The sequence below is a fragment of the Tachyglossus aculeatus genome, chromosome 22 (genome assembly GCF_015852505.1).
Source record: "Tachyglossus aculeatus isolate mTacAcu1 chromosome 22, mTacAcu1.pri, whole genome shotgun sequence".
Taxonomy (NCBI): Eukaryota; Metazoa; Chordata; class Mammalia; order Monotremata; family Tachyglossidae; genus Tachyglossus; species Tachyglossus aculeatus.
The window spans coordinates 53,786,611-53,801,444 of NC_052087.1; the positions used below are offsets into that span (position 1 = coordinate 53,786,611).

The 14,834-nt window shown below is 52.9% G+C and overlaps 1 protein-coding gene across 1 annotated transcript in view; it reads right to left on the reverse strand.

The window, feature by feature from the left end:
* The window catches only part of DEAF1 (DEAF1 transcription factor), a 103,539-nt gene extending 96,765 nt beyond the window's left edge, over positions 1-6,774 (reverse strand). The window contains exons 1-2 of the mRNA XM_038765182.1: positions 6,407-6,774; positions 1,307-1,404 (exon numbers count right to left, since the gene is read on the reverse strand). Coding sequence (XP_038621110.1) covers positions 1,307-1,404; positions 6,407-6,704 — 396 coding nt within the window. The 5' untranslated portion in view covers positions 6,705-6,774. The remainder of the gene's footprint in view (positions 1-1,306; positions 1,405-6,406) is intronic.
* Positions 6,775-14,834: the final 8,060 nt, after the last annotated feature.

A 14,834-nucleotide genomic window follows, 5' to 3' on the forward strand; every position in this document is an offset into this window, starting at 1 on the left:
GGAGCTACAAGGTAATCGGGTTGTCCCACGTGGGGCTCACCGTCTTCATCCCCATTTTACAGATGAGGTAACTGAGGCCCAGAGAAGTGAAGTGACTTGCCCAAAGTCACACAGCAGACAAGTGGCAGAGCCGGGATTAGAACTCATGACCTCCGACTCCCAAACGCGGGCTCTTTCCACTAACCACCGCTGCTTCTCCATGACTGCCAAGGTAGGAATTAATCGGGGAATCAGAAACAGCTTGGCCCAGAGGATAGAGCCTGGGCCTAGGAGTCCGGGGGACCTGGGTTCTAATCCCGGCTCTACCACCTGCCTGTCGTGTGACCTTTGGCAAATCACTTTACTTCTCTGGGCCTCGGTTCCCTGATCTGTAAAATGGGGATTAAGACCGGGAGCCCCATGGTGAGACACGGACTAGGCTCGATTAGCTTGTATCCATGCCAGCGCTCAGTACAGAGCCTGGCACACATTAATAATAATAATTGGCATTTGTTAAGCGCTTACTATTCATTCAATCGTATTTATTGAGCGCTTACTGTGTGCAGGGCACTGTAGTAAGCGCTTGGGAAGTAAAAGTTGGAAGCATATAGAGACGGTCCCTACCCAACAACGAGCTCACGGTCTAGAGGGGGAGACAGACATTAATACAAATAGATAAAATAAATTACAGATAGATACAAGGGTGCTGTGGGGAGTCATTCATTCAATCGCATTTATTCATTCATTCATTCAATCGTATTTATCTATTCAGTCAATCATATTTATTGAGCACTTACTATGTGCAGAGCACTGTACTAAGCGCTTGGGAAGTACAAATTGGCAACACATAGAGACAGTCCCTACCCAACATTGGGCTCACAGTCTAAAAGAGCGTTTTTGAGCTCTTTGATCTATTTTGAGCGCTTTTGATCTATTGAGCGCTTACTGTGTGCAAAGCACTGTACTATGCACAGGATAGTGGATACAGGGTGATCAGGTTGTCCCACGTGGGGCTCACAGTCTTAATCCCCATTTTACAGATGAGGTAACTGAGTTAAGTGACTTGCCCAAGATCACACAGCAGACATGTGGCGGAGTCGGCATTCGAACCCATGACCTCTGACTCCGAAGCCCGCGCTCTTTCCACTGAGCCACGCTGCTTCTCTAAGCGCTTAGCAAATACCACAATCGTTATTCTTATTATTATAGCTCTCTGAGGGCTCTAAAGGTGGGTGGATTGGTGGTCGGTCGGACATTGTGGGGAAGTCCGTTCCGTTCGAATCGCCCACGGGTCGGAGGAAGGGGACCAAACCCCCCGCAAGCTTACCAGAACATGTCCCGAGATGGATGCCGCGTTGGCCACCGATGTCGTGAAAACGTTGTCCGCGGAGGTGCCCACGTTGGCGACGGTTACCGTGGTCACTTCTGAAACACAGCACAAAATGGCGGGGCCCCGTTCAAATCACATTACAGAAACGCTCCTGAAAATAGGCGAGAATATTTCCGGGATGCTCCCTTTTGCCTTAAGACAAGATTTTTTTTCCTCAATGGGAATAATAATAACGGTAATAATAATAATAAGTGCTGGGGTAATTACAGGATAATCAGGGAGGATAACGGAGAGTCTACGTAAAAGGGAGGACTTAATCCCTATTTTCTTCTAGCTCAGTGTGTCTGTTCTATTGTTACACTGTTCTCTCCCAGGCCCTTAATATAGTGCTCTGCACACGGTAAGTGCTCAATGAGAACCACTGATTACAGATGAGGAAACTGAGGCCCAGAGAAGTGTAGTCACTTGCCCGCAGTCCCCGTGGAGAGGACAGGGTGGGGGTAGTCTGAGAGGGGAGGACACATTGGAGGGCAGACTGGGGAGGGCTTCAAGGGGAATAGTGACAGTGTGCTGACCACCTGCGGGACACCCCGATGGGTGACAACCTCAGGGGAGGACATTGTGGTAACAGCTTGGGCAGGGACAGACACCCTGAGGGGAGACCATGGTGGTGACACCCTGAAAGGACGACACTGCGATGACAATCTGAGGGGGGACGCTTGGGTAACCTCCTGAGGGGGGACAACGTGAGGGGAGGACATTGTGGCAACAACCTGAGAGGGGATAACCTGAGAAGAGGACACTATGGTGACTGCCTGAGGGGGGACACTGGCAACAGAGGTGGGACACTCTGAGAGGATACTGTGGTGACAGCCTGAGGGGAGATAGCCTGAGAGAAGAATGTTATGGTGACAGCCCGAGGGGAGACACCCTGAGGGGAGGACAATGTGGTGCCATGCTGAGGGGAGGACATTGTGGCGACAGCCTGAAGGAGGACACCCTGAAATAAGGACACTGTGGTGACAGCCTGAGGGGAGACACCCTGAGGGACCCTGTGGTGACAACCTGAGCAGAGACGCCCTGAGGAGAGGACACTGTGGTTACAGCCTGAGGGAGGACACTGGGGCAACAGCCTAAAGGGAGAAACCCTGAAGGGAGGACACTGTGGTTGCAGCCTGAGGGGAGACACCCTGAAGGGAGGACATTGTGAGAACCTGAGGGGGGACATGCTGAGGGGAGGACACTGTGGTGATAGCCTGAGGGGAGGACACTGTGGTGACAGCCTGAGGGGAGACACCCTGAAGGGAGGACATTGTGACAGCCTGAGTGGGGACATGCTGAGGGGAGGACATTGTGGTGACAGCCTGAGGGGAGACACCTGAGGGGAGGACATTGTGTGAGAGCCTGAGGGAGGACACTGTGATGACAGCCTGAGGGGAGGACATTGTGGTGACAGCCTGAGGGGAGACCATTGTGTGAGAGCCTGAGGGAGGACACTGTGGTGACAGCCTGAGGGAGGACACTGTGGTGACAGCCGGGTGGGGGGGGGGGGGAAACGCACCCCAAGGGGAGGACGTTGTGACAGCCTGAGTGGGGACTTGCTGAGGGGAGGACATTGTAACAGCCTGAGGGGGGACAGCCTGAAGGAGGACACTGTGCTGACAGCCTGGGGGGGAGACATGCTGAAAAGAGGACACTGTGATGACGGCCTGGGGGGAGGACACTGTGATGACAGCCTTGACAGCCTGAGGAGAGGACACTGTGGTGACAGCCTGAGAGGGGACACTGCGGTGACAGCCTGAGGGGAGACATGCTGAAAGGAGGACGAGGTGACACCCTGAGGGAAGGACACTGTGATGATAGCCTCAGGCGAGGACATTGTGTGACAGCCTGACGGAGGATGCTGTGGTGACAGTCTGAGGGGAAACATGCTGAAAGGAGGACGAGGTGACAACCTGAGGGGATGACACTGTGATGACAGCCTGAGGGGAGGACATTGTGTGACAGCCTGAGGGGAGACACCCTGAGGAGAGGACACTGTGGTGACAGCCTGAGGGGAATACACCCTCAGGGGAGGACACTGTGGTGACAGCCTGAGGGAAGACACCCTCAGGGGAGGACACTGTGCTGACAGACTGAGGGGAGACACCCCGAGGGGAAGACATCATGGTGACACCCTGAGGGAGGATATCATGCTGACAGCCTGAGGGGAAACACCCCAAGGGGAGGACATCGTGGTGACACTCTGAGGGGAGAACATTGTGTGACAGCCTGAGGGAGGACACTGTGGTGACGGCCTGAGGAGAGACATGCTGAGGGGAAGACATTGTGTGACAGCCTGAGGGAGGACACTGTGGTGACGGCCTGGGGGGAGGACATTGTGCTGACAGCCTGAGGGGAGACACCTTGAGGGGAAGACATCATAGTGACATGCTGAAGGAGGACATCATGCTGACAGCCTGAGGGGAGACTGTGAGCCCACTCCTTTTAGACTGTGAGCCCACTGTTGGGTAGGGACTGTCTCTATGTGATGCCAATTTGTACTTCCCAAGCGCTTAGTACAGTGCTCTGCACATAGTAAGCGCTCAATAAATACGATTGATGATGAGACACTCCAAGGGGAGGACATCGTGGTGACACCCTGAGGGGAGAACATTGTGTGACAGCCTGAGGGAGGACACTGTGGTGATGGCCTGAGGGGAGACACTCTGAGGGGAGGACATTGTGTGACAGCCTGAGGAAGGACACTGTGGTGACGTCCTGAGGGGAGACACCCCGAGGGGAGGACATTGTGTGACAGTCTGAGGGAGGACACTGTGGTGATGGCCTGAGGGGAGGACACTGTGCTGACAGCCTGAGGGGAGACACCCCAAGGGGAGGATTGTGTGACAGCCTGAGGGAGGACACTGTGGTGACGGCCTGAGGGGAGGACACTGTGCTGACAGCCTGAGGGGAGACACCCCAAGGGGAGGACATTGTGTGACAGCCTGAGGGGAGACACCCCAAGGGGAGGACATCGTGGTGACACCCTGAGGGGGGAACACTGTGTGACAGCCTGAGGGGAGACACTCTGAGGGGAGGACATTGTGTGACAGCCTGAGGGAGGACACTGTGGTGATGGCCTGAGGGAAGGACACTGTGCTGACAGCCTGAGGGGAGACACCCCGAGGGGAGGACATTGTGTGACAGCCTGAGGGAGGACACTGTGGTGACGGCCTGAGGGGAGGACACTGTGGTGACAGCCTGAGGGGAGACACCTTGAGGGGAGGACATCGTGGTGACAGCCTGAGGGAGGACATCGTGCTGACAGCCTGAGGGGAGATACCCCAAGGGTAGGACATCGTGGTGCCACTCTGAGGGGAGGACATTGTGTGACAGCTTAGGAAGGACACTGTGGTGACGGCCTGAGGGGAGGACATTGTGCTGACAGCCTGAGGGGAGACACCCCGAGGGGAGGACATTGTGTGACAGCCTGAGAGAGGACACTGTGGTGATGGCCTGAGGGGAGGGCACTGTGCTGACAGCCTGAAGGGAGACACCCTGAGGGGATGACATTGTGTGACAGCCTGAGGGAGGGCACTATGGTGATGGCCTGAGGGGGAGACACCCTGAGGGGGAGGACATTGTGGTGACAGCCTGAGGGAGGGCACTATGGTGACGGCCTGAGAGGAGGACACTGTGCTGACAGCCTGAGGGGAGACACCCCGAGGGGAAGACATCATGGTGACACCCTGAGGGAGGACATCGTGCTGACAGCCTGAGGGGAGACACCCCAAGGGGAGGACATCGTGGTGACACCCTGAGGGGAGAACATTGTGTGACAGCCTGAGGGAGGACACTATGATGACAGCCTGAGGGGAGACACTCTGAGGGGAGGACATTGTGTGACAGCCTGAGGGAGGACACTGTGGTGAGGGCCTGAGGGGAGGACACAGTGGTGACAGCCTGAGGGGAGACACCCCGAGGGGAGGACATTGTGTGACAGCCTGAGGGAGGACACTGTGGTGACGGCCTGAGGGGAGGACATCGTGGTGACAGCCTGAGGGGAAGACATTGTGTGACAGCCTGAGGGAGGGCACTGTGGTGACGGCCTGAGGGGAGGACACTGTGCTGACAGCCTGAGGGGAGACACCCCGAGGGGAAGACATCATGGTGACACCCTGAGGGAGGGCATCGTGCTGACAGCCTGAGGGGAGACACCCCAAGGGGAGGACATCGTGGTGACACCCTGAGGGGAGAACATTGTGTGACAGCCTGAGGGGAGACACTCTGAGGGGAGGACATTGTGTGACAGCCTGAGGAAGGACACTGTGGTGAAGGCCTGAGGTGGGACATTGTGCTGACAGCCTGAGGGGAGACACTCTGAGGGGAGAACATTGTGTGACAGCCTAAGGAAGGACACTGCGGTGACGGCCTGAGGGGAGGACACTGTGCTGACAGCCTGGGGGGAGACACCCAGAGGGGAAGACATGTGACAGCCTGAGGGAGGAACATTGTGTGACAGCCTGAGGGGAGACACTCTGAGGGGAGGACATTGTGTGACAGCCTGAGGGAGGACACTGTGGTGATGGCCTGAGGTGGGACATTGTGCTGACAGCCTGAGGGGAGACACTCTGAGGGGAGGACACTGTGTGACAGCCTGAGGAAGGACATTGCGGTGACGGCCTGAGGGGAGGACATTGTGCTGACAGCCTGAGGGGAGACACCCTGAGGGGAAGTCATTATGTGACAGCCTGAGGGAGGGCACTATGGTGACAGCCTGAGGGGAGGACACTGTGGTCTCCTCTAGACCGTGAGCCCACTGTTGGGTAGGGTCCGTCTCTATATGTTGCCAACTTGTCCTTCCCAAGCGCTTAGTACAGTGCTCTGCACACAGTAAGCGCTCAACAAATATGATTGATGACTGATTGGCGACAGCACCCTGAGGGAAGCCACCCTGAAAGGGAACATGCTGGGAGGGGAGGAGGCGCCATTGCGTGACATCCTGAGGGGATGGGGAGGGCGGGGCCTGAGGGGACCACGTGGTGCGGACTAGGCCGGGCAGCCCGAGGTGTGAAGAGGCGTCGGGGCCACGTGCCCGGCCGGGCCCGCACTTGCCTGCGAAGGCAGCGGCGGCGGCGGCGGCAGCGGCGGCGGCGTCCTCGTCGGGGCCGGGCAGGGCCTCGTTGCTCATGTCCATGTGTCCGGGCTCGGCCGCCATCACGGTCACGGCCGTCACCCGCCCGTCGGGCTCCGCCTCCTCGTCCTCCGCCAGGCCCGGCTCCTCCGCCTCCTCCTCCTCCTCCTCGCCGGTCGCCGCCGCCGCTGCCGCCGCCGCCACCGCCGCCGCCGCCGCCACGGCCGCCGCCGCCTCGGCCAGGCCCAGCTGTTTGGCCGCCGAGTCTGAGTCCTCCATGAGGGCTCCCCCGGGGGCCCGGCCCCACCGCAGCCCGAGCCCGCCCGAAGGGGGCCCGAGTCCGCCCGAAGGGGGCCCGAACCGAGCCCGAGCCCTGCCGAAGTTGGCCCGAACCGAGCCCGAGCGCTCCCGAACCGAGCCCGAGCCCACCCGAAGGGAGCCCGAACCGAGCCCGAGCGCGCCCGAAGGAGGCCCGAACCGAGCCCGAGCCCACCCGAAGGGAGCCCGAACCGAGCCCGAGCGCGCCCGAAGAGGGCCCGAACCGAGCCCGCCCGAAGGGGACACGAACCGAACCCGAGCCCGCCCGAAGGGGGCACTAACCGAGCCCGCCCGAAGGGGGCCCGAGCCCGTCCGAAGGGACCCGACCCGAGCGCGGGCCGAGCCCGCCCGAACCGCCCCCGAGCCCGCCCGAAGAGGGCCCGGCCCGAGCGCAGGCCGAGCCCGCCCGAAGCGATCGGCCGAATCCGCCCGACCCGAGCCCGCCCGAAGCGATCGGCCGAATCCGCCCGACCCGAGCCCGCCCGAAGCGATCGGCCGAAACCGGGCCGGGCCGAGGCCTCCCGAGCCGGGGCCGAAGCTTCCCGAAGGGGGCGGGTGGAGCCGAGGGTGTTGCCGAACCCTCCCGATCCGAAGCTTCCCGAAGGGGTGGGCCGAGCCCGGCCCGAGTCCTTCCGAATTGGCGCCAAACCAACCCGAATGCAGCCGAACGGCGCGGCTCGTCTGGGGACGTTCCTCGCAGTTCGACGTGCCAAGGAAAGGGGAACTGCCTTTTCTAAGACGTTTCGGGGCTCCCCTTACCCCGCTAACCTTGGTCCGCCAAGCCCCTCAACTCCCCCCACTCCCCGACCCCCCACACGCAAACCCGAGCCGAGGCCGAGTCTACCCGAACCACCCGAACGGACGGAACCGAATCTGCCCGAGTCCTCCCGAACCCCTCCGAACTCCAGCCGAAGTCCCTCCCCCCGACCCGAAGGCGGCTTCGGCCCTCGCCGCCCGCGCGCCCGAAGGCTCCCGAAGGAACCCGAAGGGACCCGAACCCTTCCGAAGCGCCGCGCCGAAGCCCGACCGGCCGAGCCGCCGCTTCCGAGAGGGAACGGAAATGGCCGAAGAGGCCCGAACGCCGAGATCGGGCCCGAGAGGCTTCTGGGATCGTGGCGGACCGAGCAGGGCGTCGGGAGGGAAGGAAGGAAGGAGGTGTCATGGCTGACGCGAGGCCAAGGCTGGCGCCTCTTCAGGGCACCCAAGCTCGTTGTGGGCTGGGAGTGTGTCAGTTTATTGTCGTATTGACCCCTCCCAAGCGCTTAGTACAGTGTTCTGTACTCCTTGACACCTGTTTCCTTGTTTTGTTGTCTGTCCCCCCTTTCTAGACTGTGAGCCGGTTGTTGGGTAGGGACCATCTCTGTATGTGGCCAAATTGGACTTTCCAATCAATCAATCGTATTTATTGAGCGCTTATGTACTAAAAGCTTGGGAAGTTTAAAGCGCCTAGTACAGTGCTATCCACACAGTAAGCGCTCAATAAATACGATTGAATGAGTGAATAAAGGAAGGAAGGAAGGAGGTGTCATGGCTGACGCGACGCCAAGGCTGGCGTCTCCTCAGGACACCCAAGCTCATCGTGGGCCGGGAGTGTGTCAGTTTATTGTCGTATTGACCCCTCCCAAGCGCTTAGTACAGTGTTCTGTACTCCTTGACACCTGTTTCCTTGTTTTGTTGTCTGTCCCCCCTTTCTAGACTGTGAGCCGGTTGTTGGGTAGGGACCATCTCTGTATGTGGCCAAATTGGACTTTCCAATCAACCAATCAATCAATCAATCAATCGTATTTATTGAGCGCTTATTGTGTGCAGAGCACTGTACTAAGCGCTTGGGAAGTTTCCAAGTGCCTAGTACAGTGCTATGCACACAGTAAGTGCTCAATAAATACGATTGAATGAGTGAATAAAGGAAGGAAGGAAGGAGGTGTCATGGCTGACGCGAGGCCAAGGCTGGCGCCTCTTCAGGGCACCCAAGCTCGTTGTGGGCTGGGACTGTGTCAGTTTATTGTTGTATTGACCCCTCCTAAGCACTTAGTACAGAGCTCTGTGATCCTTGACACCTGTCTACTTGTTTTGTTTTGTTGTCTGTCCCCCCCTTCTAGACTGTGAGCCCGTTGTTGGGTAGGGACCGTCTCTATATATGTGGCCAAATTGGACTTTCCAAGCGCTTAGTACAGTGCTCTGCACACAGTAAGCGCTCAATAAATATGATTGAATGAAGGAAGGAAGGAGGTGTCATGGCTGACAAGAGGCCAAGCGCTTAGTACAGAGCTCTGTGCTCCTTGACACCTGATTACTTGTTTTGTTGTCTGTCCCCCCCTTCTAGACTGTGAGCCAGTTGTTGAGTAGGGACCATCTCTGTATGTGGCCGAATTGCACTTTCCAAGCGCTTAGTACAGTGCTGTGCATACAATAAGCGCTCAATAAATACGATTGAGTGAGTGAATAAAGGAAGGAAGGATGGAGGTATCATGGCTGACGCGAGGCCAAGGCTGGCGCCTCTTTACGGCACCCAAGCTCGTTGTGGGCTGGGAGTGTGTCAGTTTATTGTTGTATTGACCCCTCCTAAGCGCTTAGTACAGAGCTCTGTGCTCCTTGACACCTGTCTACTTGTTTTGTTTTGTTGTCTTTCTCCCCCTTCTAGACTGTGAGCCCATTGTTGGGTAGGGACCGTCTCTGTGTGTGGCCGAACGGTACTTTCCAAGCGCTTAGTCCAGTGGTCTGCACACAGCAAGCGCTCAATAAGCGCGATTGAATGAATGAATGAATGTGTCACACTCAGTAAGCGCCCAATAAATAGGATTGAGCGAATGAATGGAGTGACCAATTGAATTCCTCTCCCCCGCCTTCAAAGCCTTACTGAAGGCCCATCTCCTCCAAGAGGCCTTCCCAGATTAAGCTTTCTTTTCCTCCTCTCCCACTCCCTTCTGCGTCGCCCTGAATCGCTCCCTTTTTCCATCCCCCCTTCCCAGCCCCAATAAATCAATACGATTGCACTTACGTCCAAATCTGTCATTTTATTTATTTCAATCAGTCAATTTATTGAGCGCTTACGGTGTGCAGAGCACTGTACTAAGCGCTTGGGAAGTACAAGTTGGCAACATATAGAGACAGTCCCTACCCAACAGTGGGCTCACAGTCTAGAAGGGGGAGTGAATGAATGAATGAATGAAGGGTCTCTTGATTGATTGATTCTCCGAGGGAGGGAGTTTAGAAGCAGCCCGGAAAGAGCCCGGGCTTTGGAGTCAGAGGTCATGGGTTCAAATCCCGGCTCCGCCGATTGTCAGCTGGGTGACTTTGGGCAAGTTGCTTCACTTGTCTCTATGTGTTGCCAATTTGTACTTCCCAAGCGCTTAGTACAGTGCTCTACACATAGTAAGCGCTCAATAAATACGATTGATTGATTGATTGATTCACTTCTCCGTGCCTCAGTTCCCCCATCTGTAAAATGGGGATTGACTGTGAGCCCCCCGTGGGACACCCGGATCACCTTGTAACCTCCCCAGCGCTTAGAACAGTGCTTTCCACATAGTAAGCGCTTAATTATACAGAACCTGTATATATGTTTGTACGGATTTATTACTCTATTTTACTTGTACACATTTACTATTTTATTTATTTTATTTTGTTAATATGTGTTGCTTTGTTGTCTGTCTCCCCCTTCTAGACTGTGAGCCCGCTATTGGGTAGGGACCGTCTCTGTATGTTACCAACTTGTACTTCACAAGCGCTTAGTACAGTGCTCTGCACACAGTAAGCGCTCAATAAATATGATTGATTGATTGATTGATTGAATTAAAAAAAATGCCATTAAAGTGACTTCTCAAAGGTCACACAGCAGACAAGTGGCGGAGCCAGAATTAGAACCCATGACCTTCTGACTAGGCCAAGCTGCTGTATCTACCCCAGTGCTTAGAATAGTGCTTGGCACATAGTAAGCATTTAACAAATACCATTATTATTATTATTATTATTATTATCTACCACAGCGCTTAGTACAGTACCTGGCACTTAACAAATACTGTTAAAAAAAAAGAAATCCCTCATAGCAAATCAACCCCAAGCTGCTCTTAAGTTGATCAAACACAATCAGTCAATCAATCAATAGTATAAGTTCAGTCAGAGCACTAAATGTTTGGGAAAGCACAATGCAACAATATAACATTCATTCATTCATTCAATCGTATTTATTGAGCGCTTACTGTGTGCAGAGCACTGGACTAAGCGCTTGGGAAGTCCAAGTTGGCAACATATGGAGTGTGAGCCCACTGTTGGGTAGGGACCGTCTCTATATGTTGCCAACTTGGACTTCCCAAGCGCTTAGTCCAGTGCTCTGCACACAGTAAGCGCTCAATAAATACGATTGAATGAATGAATGAATATAGAGAGAGTCCCTACCCAGCAACGGGCTCACAGTCTCACATTCCCTGCCCACAGTGAGCTTACACTCTATTAAATAATAATAATGGCATTTATTAAGCGCTTACTATGTGCAAAGCACTGTTCTAAGCTCTGGGGAGGATACAAGGTGATCAGGTTGTCCCACGGGGGGGCTTGCAGTCTTAATCCCCATTTTCCAGATGAGGTCACTGAGGCCCAGAGAAGTGAAGTGGCTTGCCCAAAGTCACCCAGCTGACAAGTGGCGGAGCCGGGATTTGAACCCATGACCTCCGACTCCAAAGCCCGGGCTCTTTCATTCATTCATTCATTCATTCAATCGTATTTATTGAGTGCTTACTGTGTGCAGAGCACTGTACTAAGCACTTGGGAAGTACAAGTTGGCAACGTACAGAGACGGTCCCTACCCAACAGTGGGCTCACAGTCTATTACTCTATTTATTTATTTATTTTACTTGTACGTATTTATTCTATTTATTTTATTTTGTTAATATGTCTTGTTTTGTTCTCTTTCTCCCCCTTCTACACTGTGAGCCCGCTTTTGGGTAGGGACTGTCTCTATGTGTTGCCAACTTGGACTTCCCAAGCGCTTAGTCCAGTGCTCTGCACACAGTAAGTGCTCAATAAATACGATTGATTGATTGATAGAAGGGGGAGACAGAGAACAAAACAAAACATATTAACAAAATAAAATGAATAGAATAAATATGTACAAATAAAATAAATAGAGTAATGAATACATACACACATATCAATCAATCAATTGTATTTATTGAGTGCTTACTGTGTGCAGAGCACTGTACTAAGCGCTTGGGAAGTCCAAGTTGGCAACATCTAGAGATGGCCCCTACCCAACAGTGGGCTCACAGTCTAGAAGGGGGAGACAGAGAACGAAACCAAACATATTAACAAAATAAAATAAATAGAATAGATATGTACAAGTAAAATAAATAAATAAAAAGAGTAATAAATAAATACATACACACATATCAATCAATCAATCAATCGTATTTATTGAGTGCTTACTGTGTGCAGAGCACTGTACTAAGCGCCTAGGAAGTACAAGTTGGCAACACATAGAGACAGTCCTTACCCAACAGTGGGCTCACAGTCTAAAAGGGGGAGACAGAGAACAAAACCAAACATACGAACAGAATAAAATAAATAGAATAGATAGGTACAAGTAAAATAAATAAATAAATAGAGTAATAAATACATACACACATATCAATCAATCAATCAATCGTATTTATTGAACGCTTACTGTGTGCAGAGCACTGTACTAAGCACTTGGGAAGTATAAGTTGGCAACACATAGAGACAGTCCCTACCCAACAGTGGGCTCACAGACTAGAAGGGGGAAACAGAGAATGAAATCAAACATATTAACAAAATAAAATAAATAGAATAGATATGTACAAGTAAAATAGAGTAATAAATACATACACACATATCAATCAATCATATTTATTGAGCGCTTACTGTGTGCAGAGCACTGTACTAAGTGCTTGGGAAGGACAAGTTGGCAACACATAGAGACGGTCCCTACCCAACAGTGGGCTCACAGTCTAGAAGGGGGAGACGGAGAACAAAACCAAACCTATTAACAAAATAAAATAAATAGAATAGATATGTACAAGTAAGATAAATAAATCAATAAATAGAGTAATAAATCTGTACAAACATATATACATATATACAGGTGCTGTGGGGAGGGGAAGGAGGTAAGGCGGGGAGGATGGGGAGGGGGAGAGGGAGAGCCACGCTGCTTCACTTGACCGCTGTACTAAGCACTTGGGAGAGTACGCTACAAGAGAGGTGGTGGACACGTTCCCTGCCCTTAATCAATCAATCAATTGTATTTATTGAGCGCTCACAGTGTGCAGAGCACTGTACTAAGCGCTTGGGAAGTACAAGTTGGCAACATATAGAGACAGTCCCTACCCAACAGTGGGGCCGGAGGAGCAAAGCGTGAGGCAGCTGTCTCCCCCTTCTAGACTGTGAGCCCGCCGTTGGGTAGGGACTGTCTCTAGATGTTGCCAACTTGTACTTCCCAAGCGCTTAGTACAGTGCTCTGCACACAGTAAGCGCTCAATAAATACGATTGATTGATTGATTGCTTGTCTACTTTTTTTCTTCTTGATGGCATTTATTAAGCGCTTACTGTGAGCCCACTGTTGGGTAGGGACTGTCTCTAGATGTTGCCACCTTGTACTTCCCAAGCGCTTAGTACAGTGCTCTGCACACAGTAAGCGCTCAATAAATACGATTGATTGATTGAGGAGACCAACTAGGAGAGGTAGGAGGGGGTGAGGGGATGCACTAGGAGGAAACACACCAGTCGCTTGAAAAGAAAATTCCTGGAAGACAAAACACACCAGTTCCCTGAAGAGGAAATTCCTGGAATATCTATTCTATTTATTTTATTTTGTTAATATGTTTGATTTTGTTCTCTGTCTGCCCCTTTTAGACTATGAGCCCACTGTTGGGTAGGGACTGTCTCTATGTGTTGCCAACTTGTACTTCCCAAGTGCTTAGTACAGTGCTCTGCACACAGTAAGCGCTCAAATATGATTGATGATGATGATGGAAGACTTATTTCACGCGGTGCTGCCATTTTGGTGTTCAGCACATGCTCTTTCTTTCTTCTTACGTTGCAAGCTCTTAACAGGCCACAGGCAGGCTTGCAAATAAGCGACAGGGCCTGCAATGTCAATCAATCAATCAATCATATTTATTGAGCGCTTACTGTGTGCAGAGCACTGTACTAAGCGCTTGGGAAGTCCAAGTTGGCAACATCTAGAGACGGTCCCTACCCAACAGTGGGCTCACAGACCGTCACACTTAATCCTGGTGCGTGTCATTGCTCCCAACAGTTGAAGCAGCGTGGCTCAGTGGAAAGAGCGCGGGCTCGGGAGGCAGAGGTCATGGGTTCGGATCCCACCTCCCCCACTTGTCTGCTGTGTGACCTTGGGCAAGTCAAATCACTTCTCTGTGCCTCAGTTCCCTCATCTGTAAAATGGGGATTAAGACTGTGGGCCCCACACGGGACAACCTCATCTCCTTGTGTTCCCCCCCCCCCCCCAGCACTTAGAACAGTGCTTTGCACACAGTAAGCGCATAACAAATACCAACATTATTATTATTTCTCTTTTTCCTTCGTTACCAGCCACTCTATGGCTCTTTTTCTTTCCGTGGCATTTGTTAAGCGCTTACATGAGAAGCAGCGTGGCTCAGTGGAAAAGAGCCCGGGCTTTGGAGTCAGAGGTCATGGGTTCAAATCCCAGCTCCGCCAATTGTCAGCTGTGTGATTTTGGGCAAGTCATTCATTCAATCGTATTTATTGAGCGCTTACTGGGTGCAGAGTACTGGACTAAGCGCTTGGGAAGTACAAGTTGGCAACATCTAGAGACGGTCCCTACCCAACTTCACTTCTCTGGGCCTCAGTTCCCTCATCTGTAAAATGGGGATGAAGACGGTGAGCCCCATGTGGGACAACCGGATCACCTTGTATCCCCCCCAGCGCTTAGAACAGTGCTTTGCACATAGTAAGCGCTTAATAAATGCCATCGTCATCATCATCACCCCTTCCTTCCTCTCCCCCTCATCCTCCTCTCCATCCCCCCCGCCTTACCTCCTTCCCTTCCCCACAGCACCTGTATATATGTATATATGTTTGTATGGATTTATTACTCT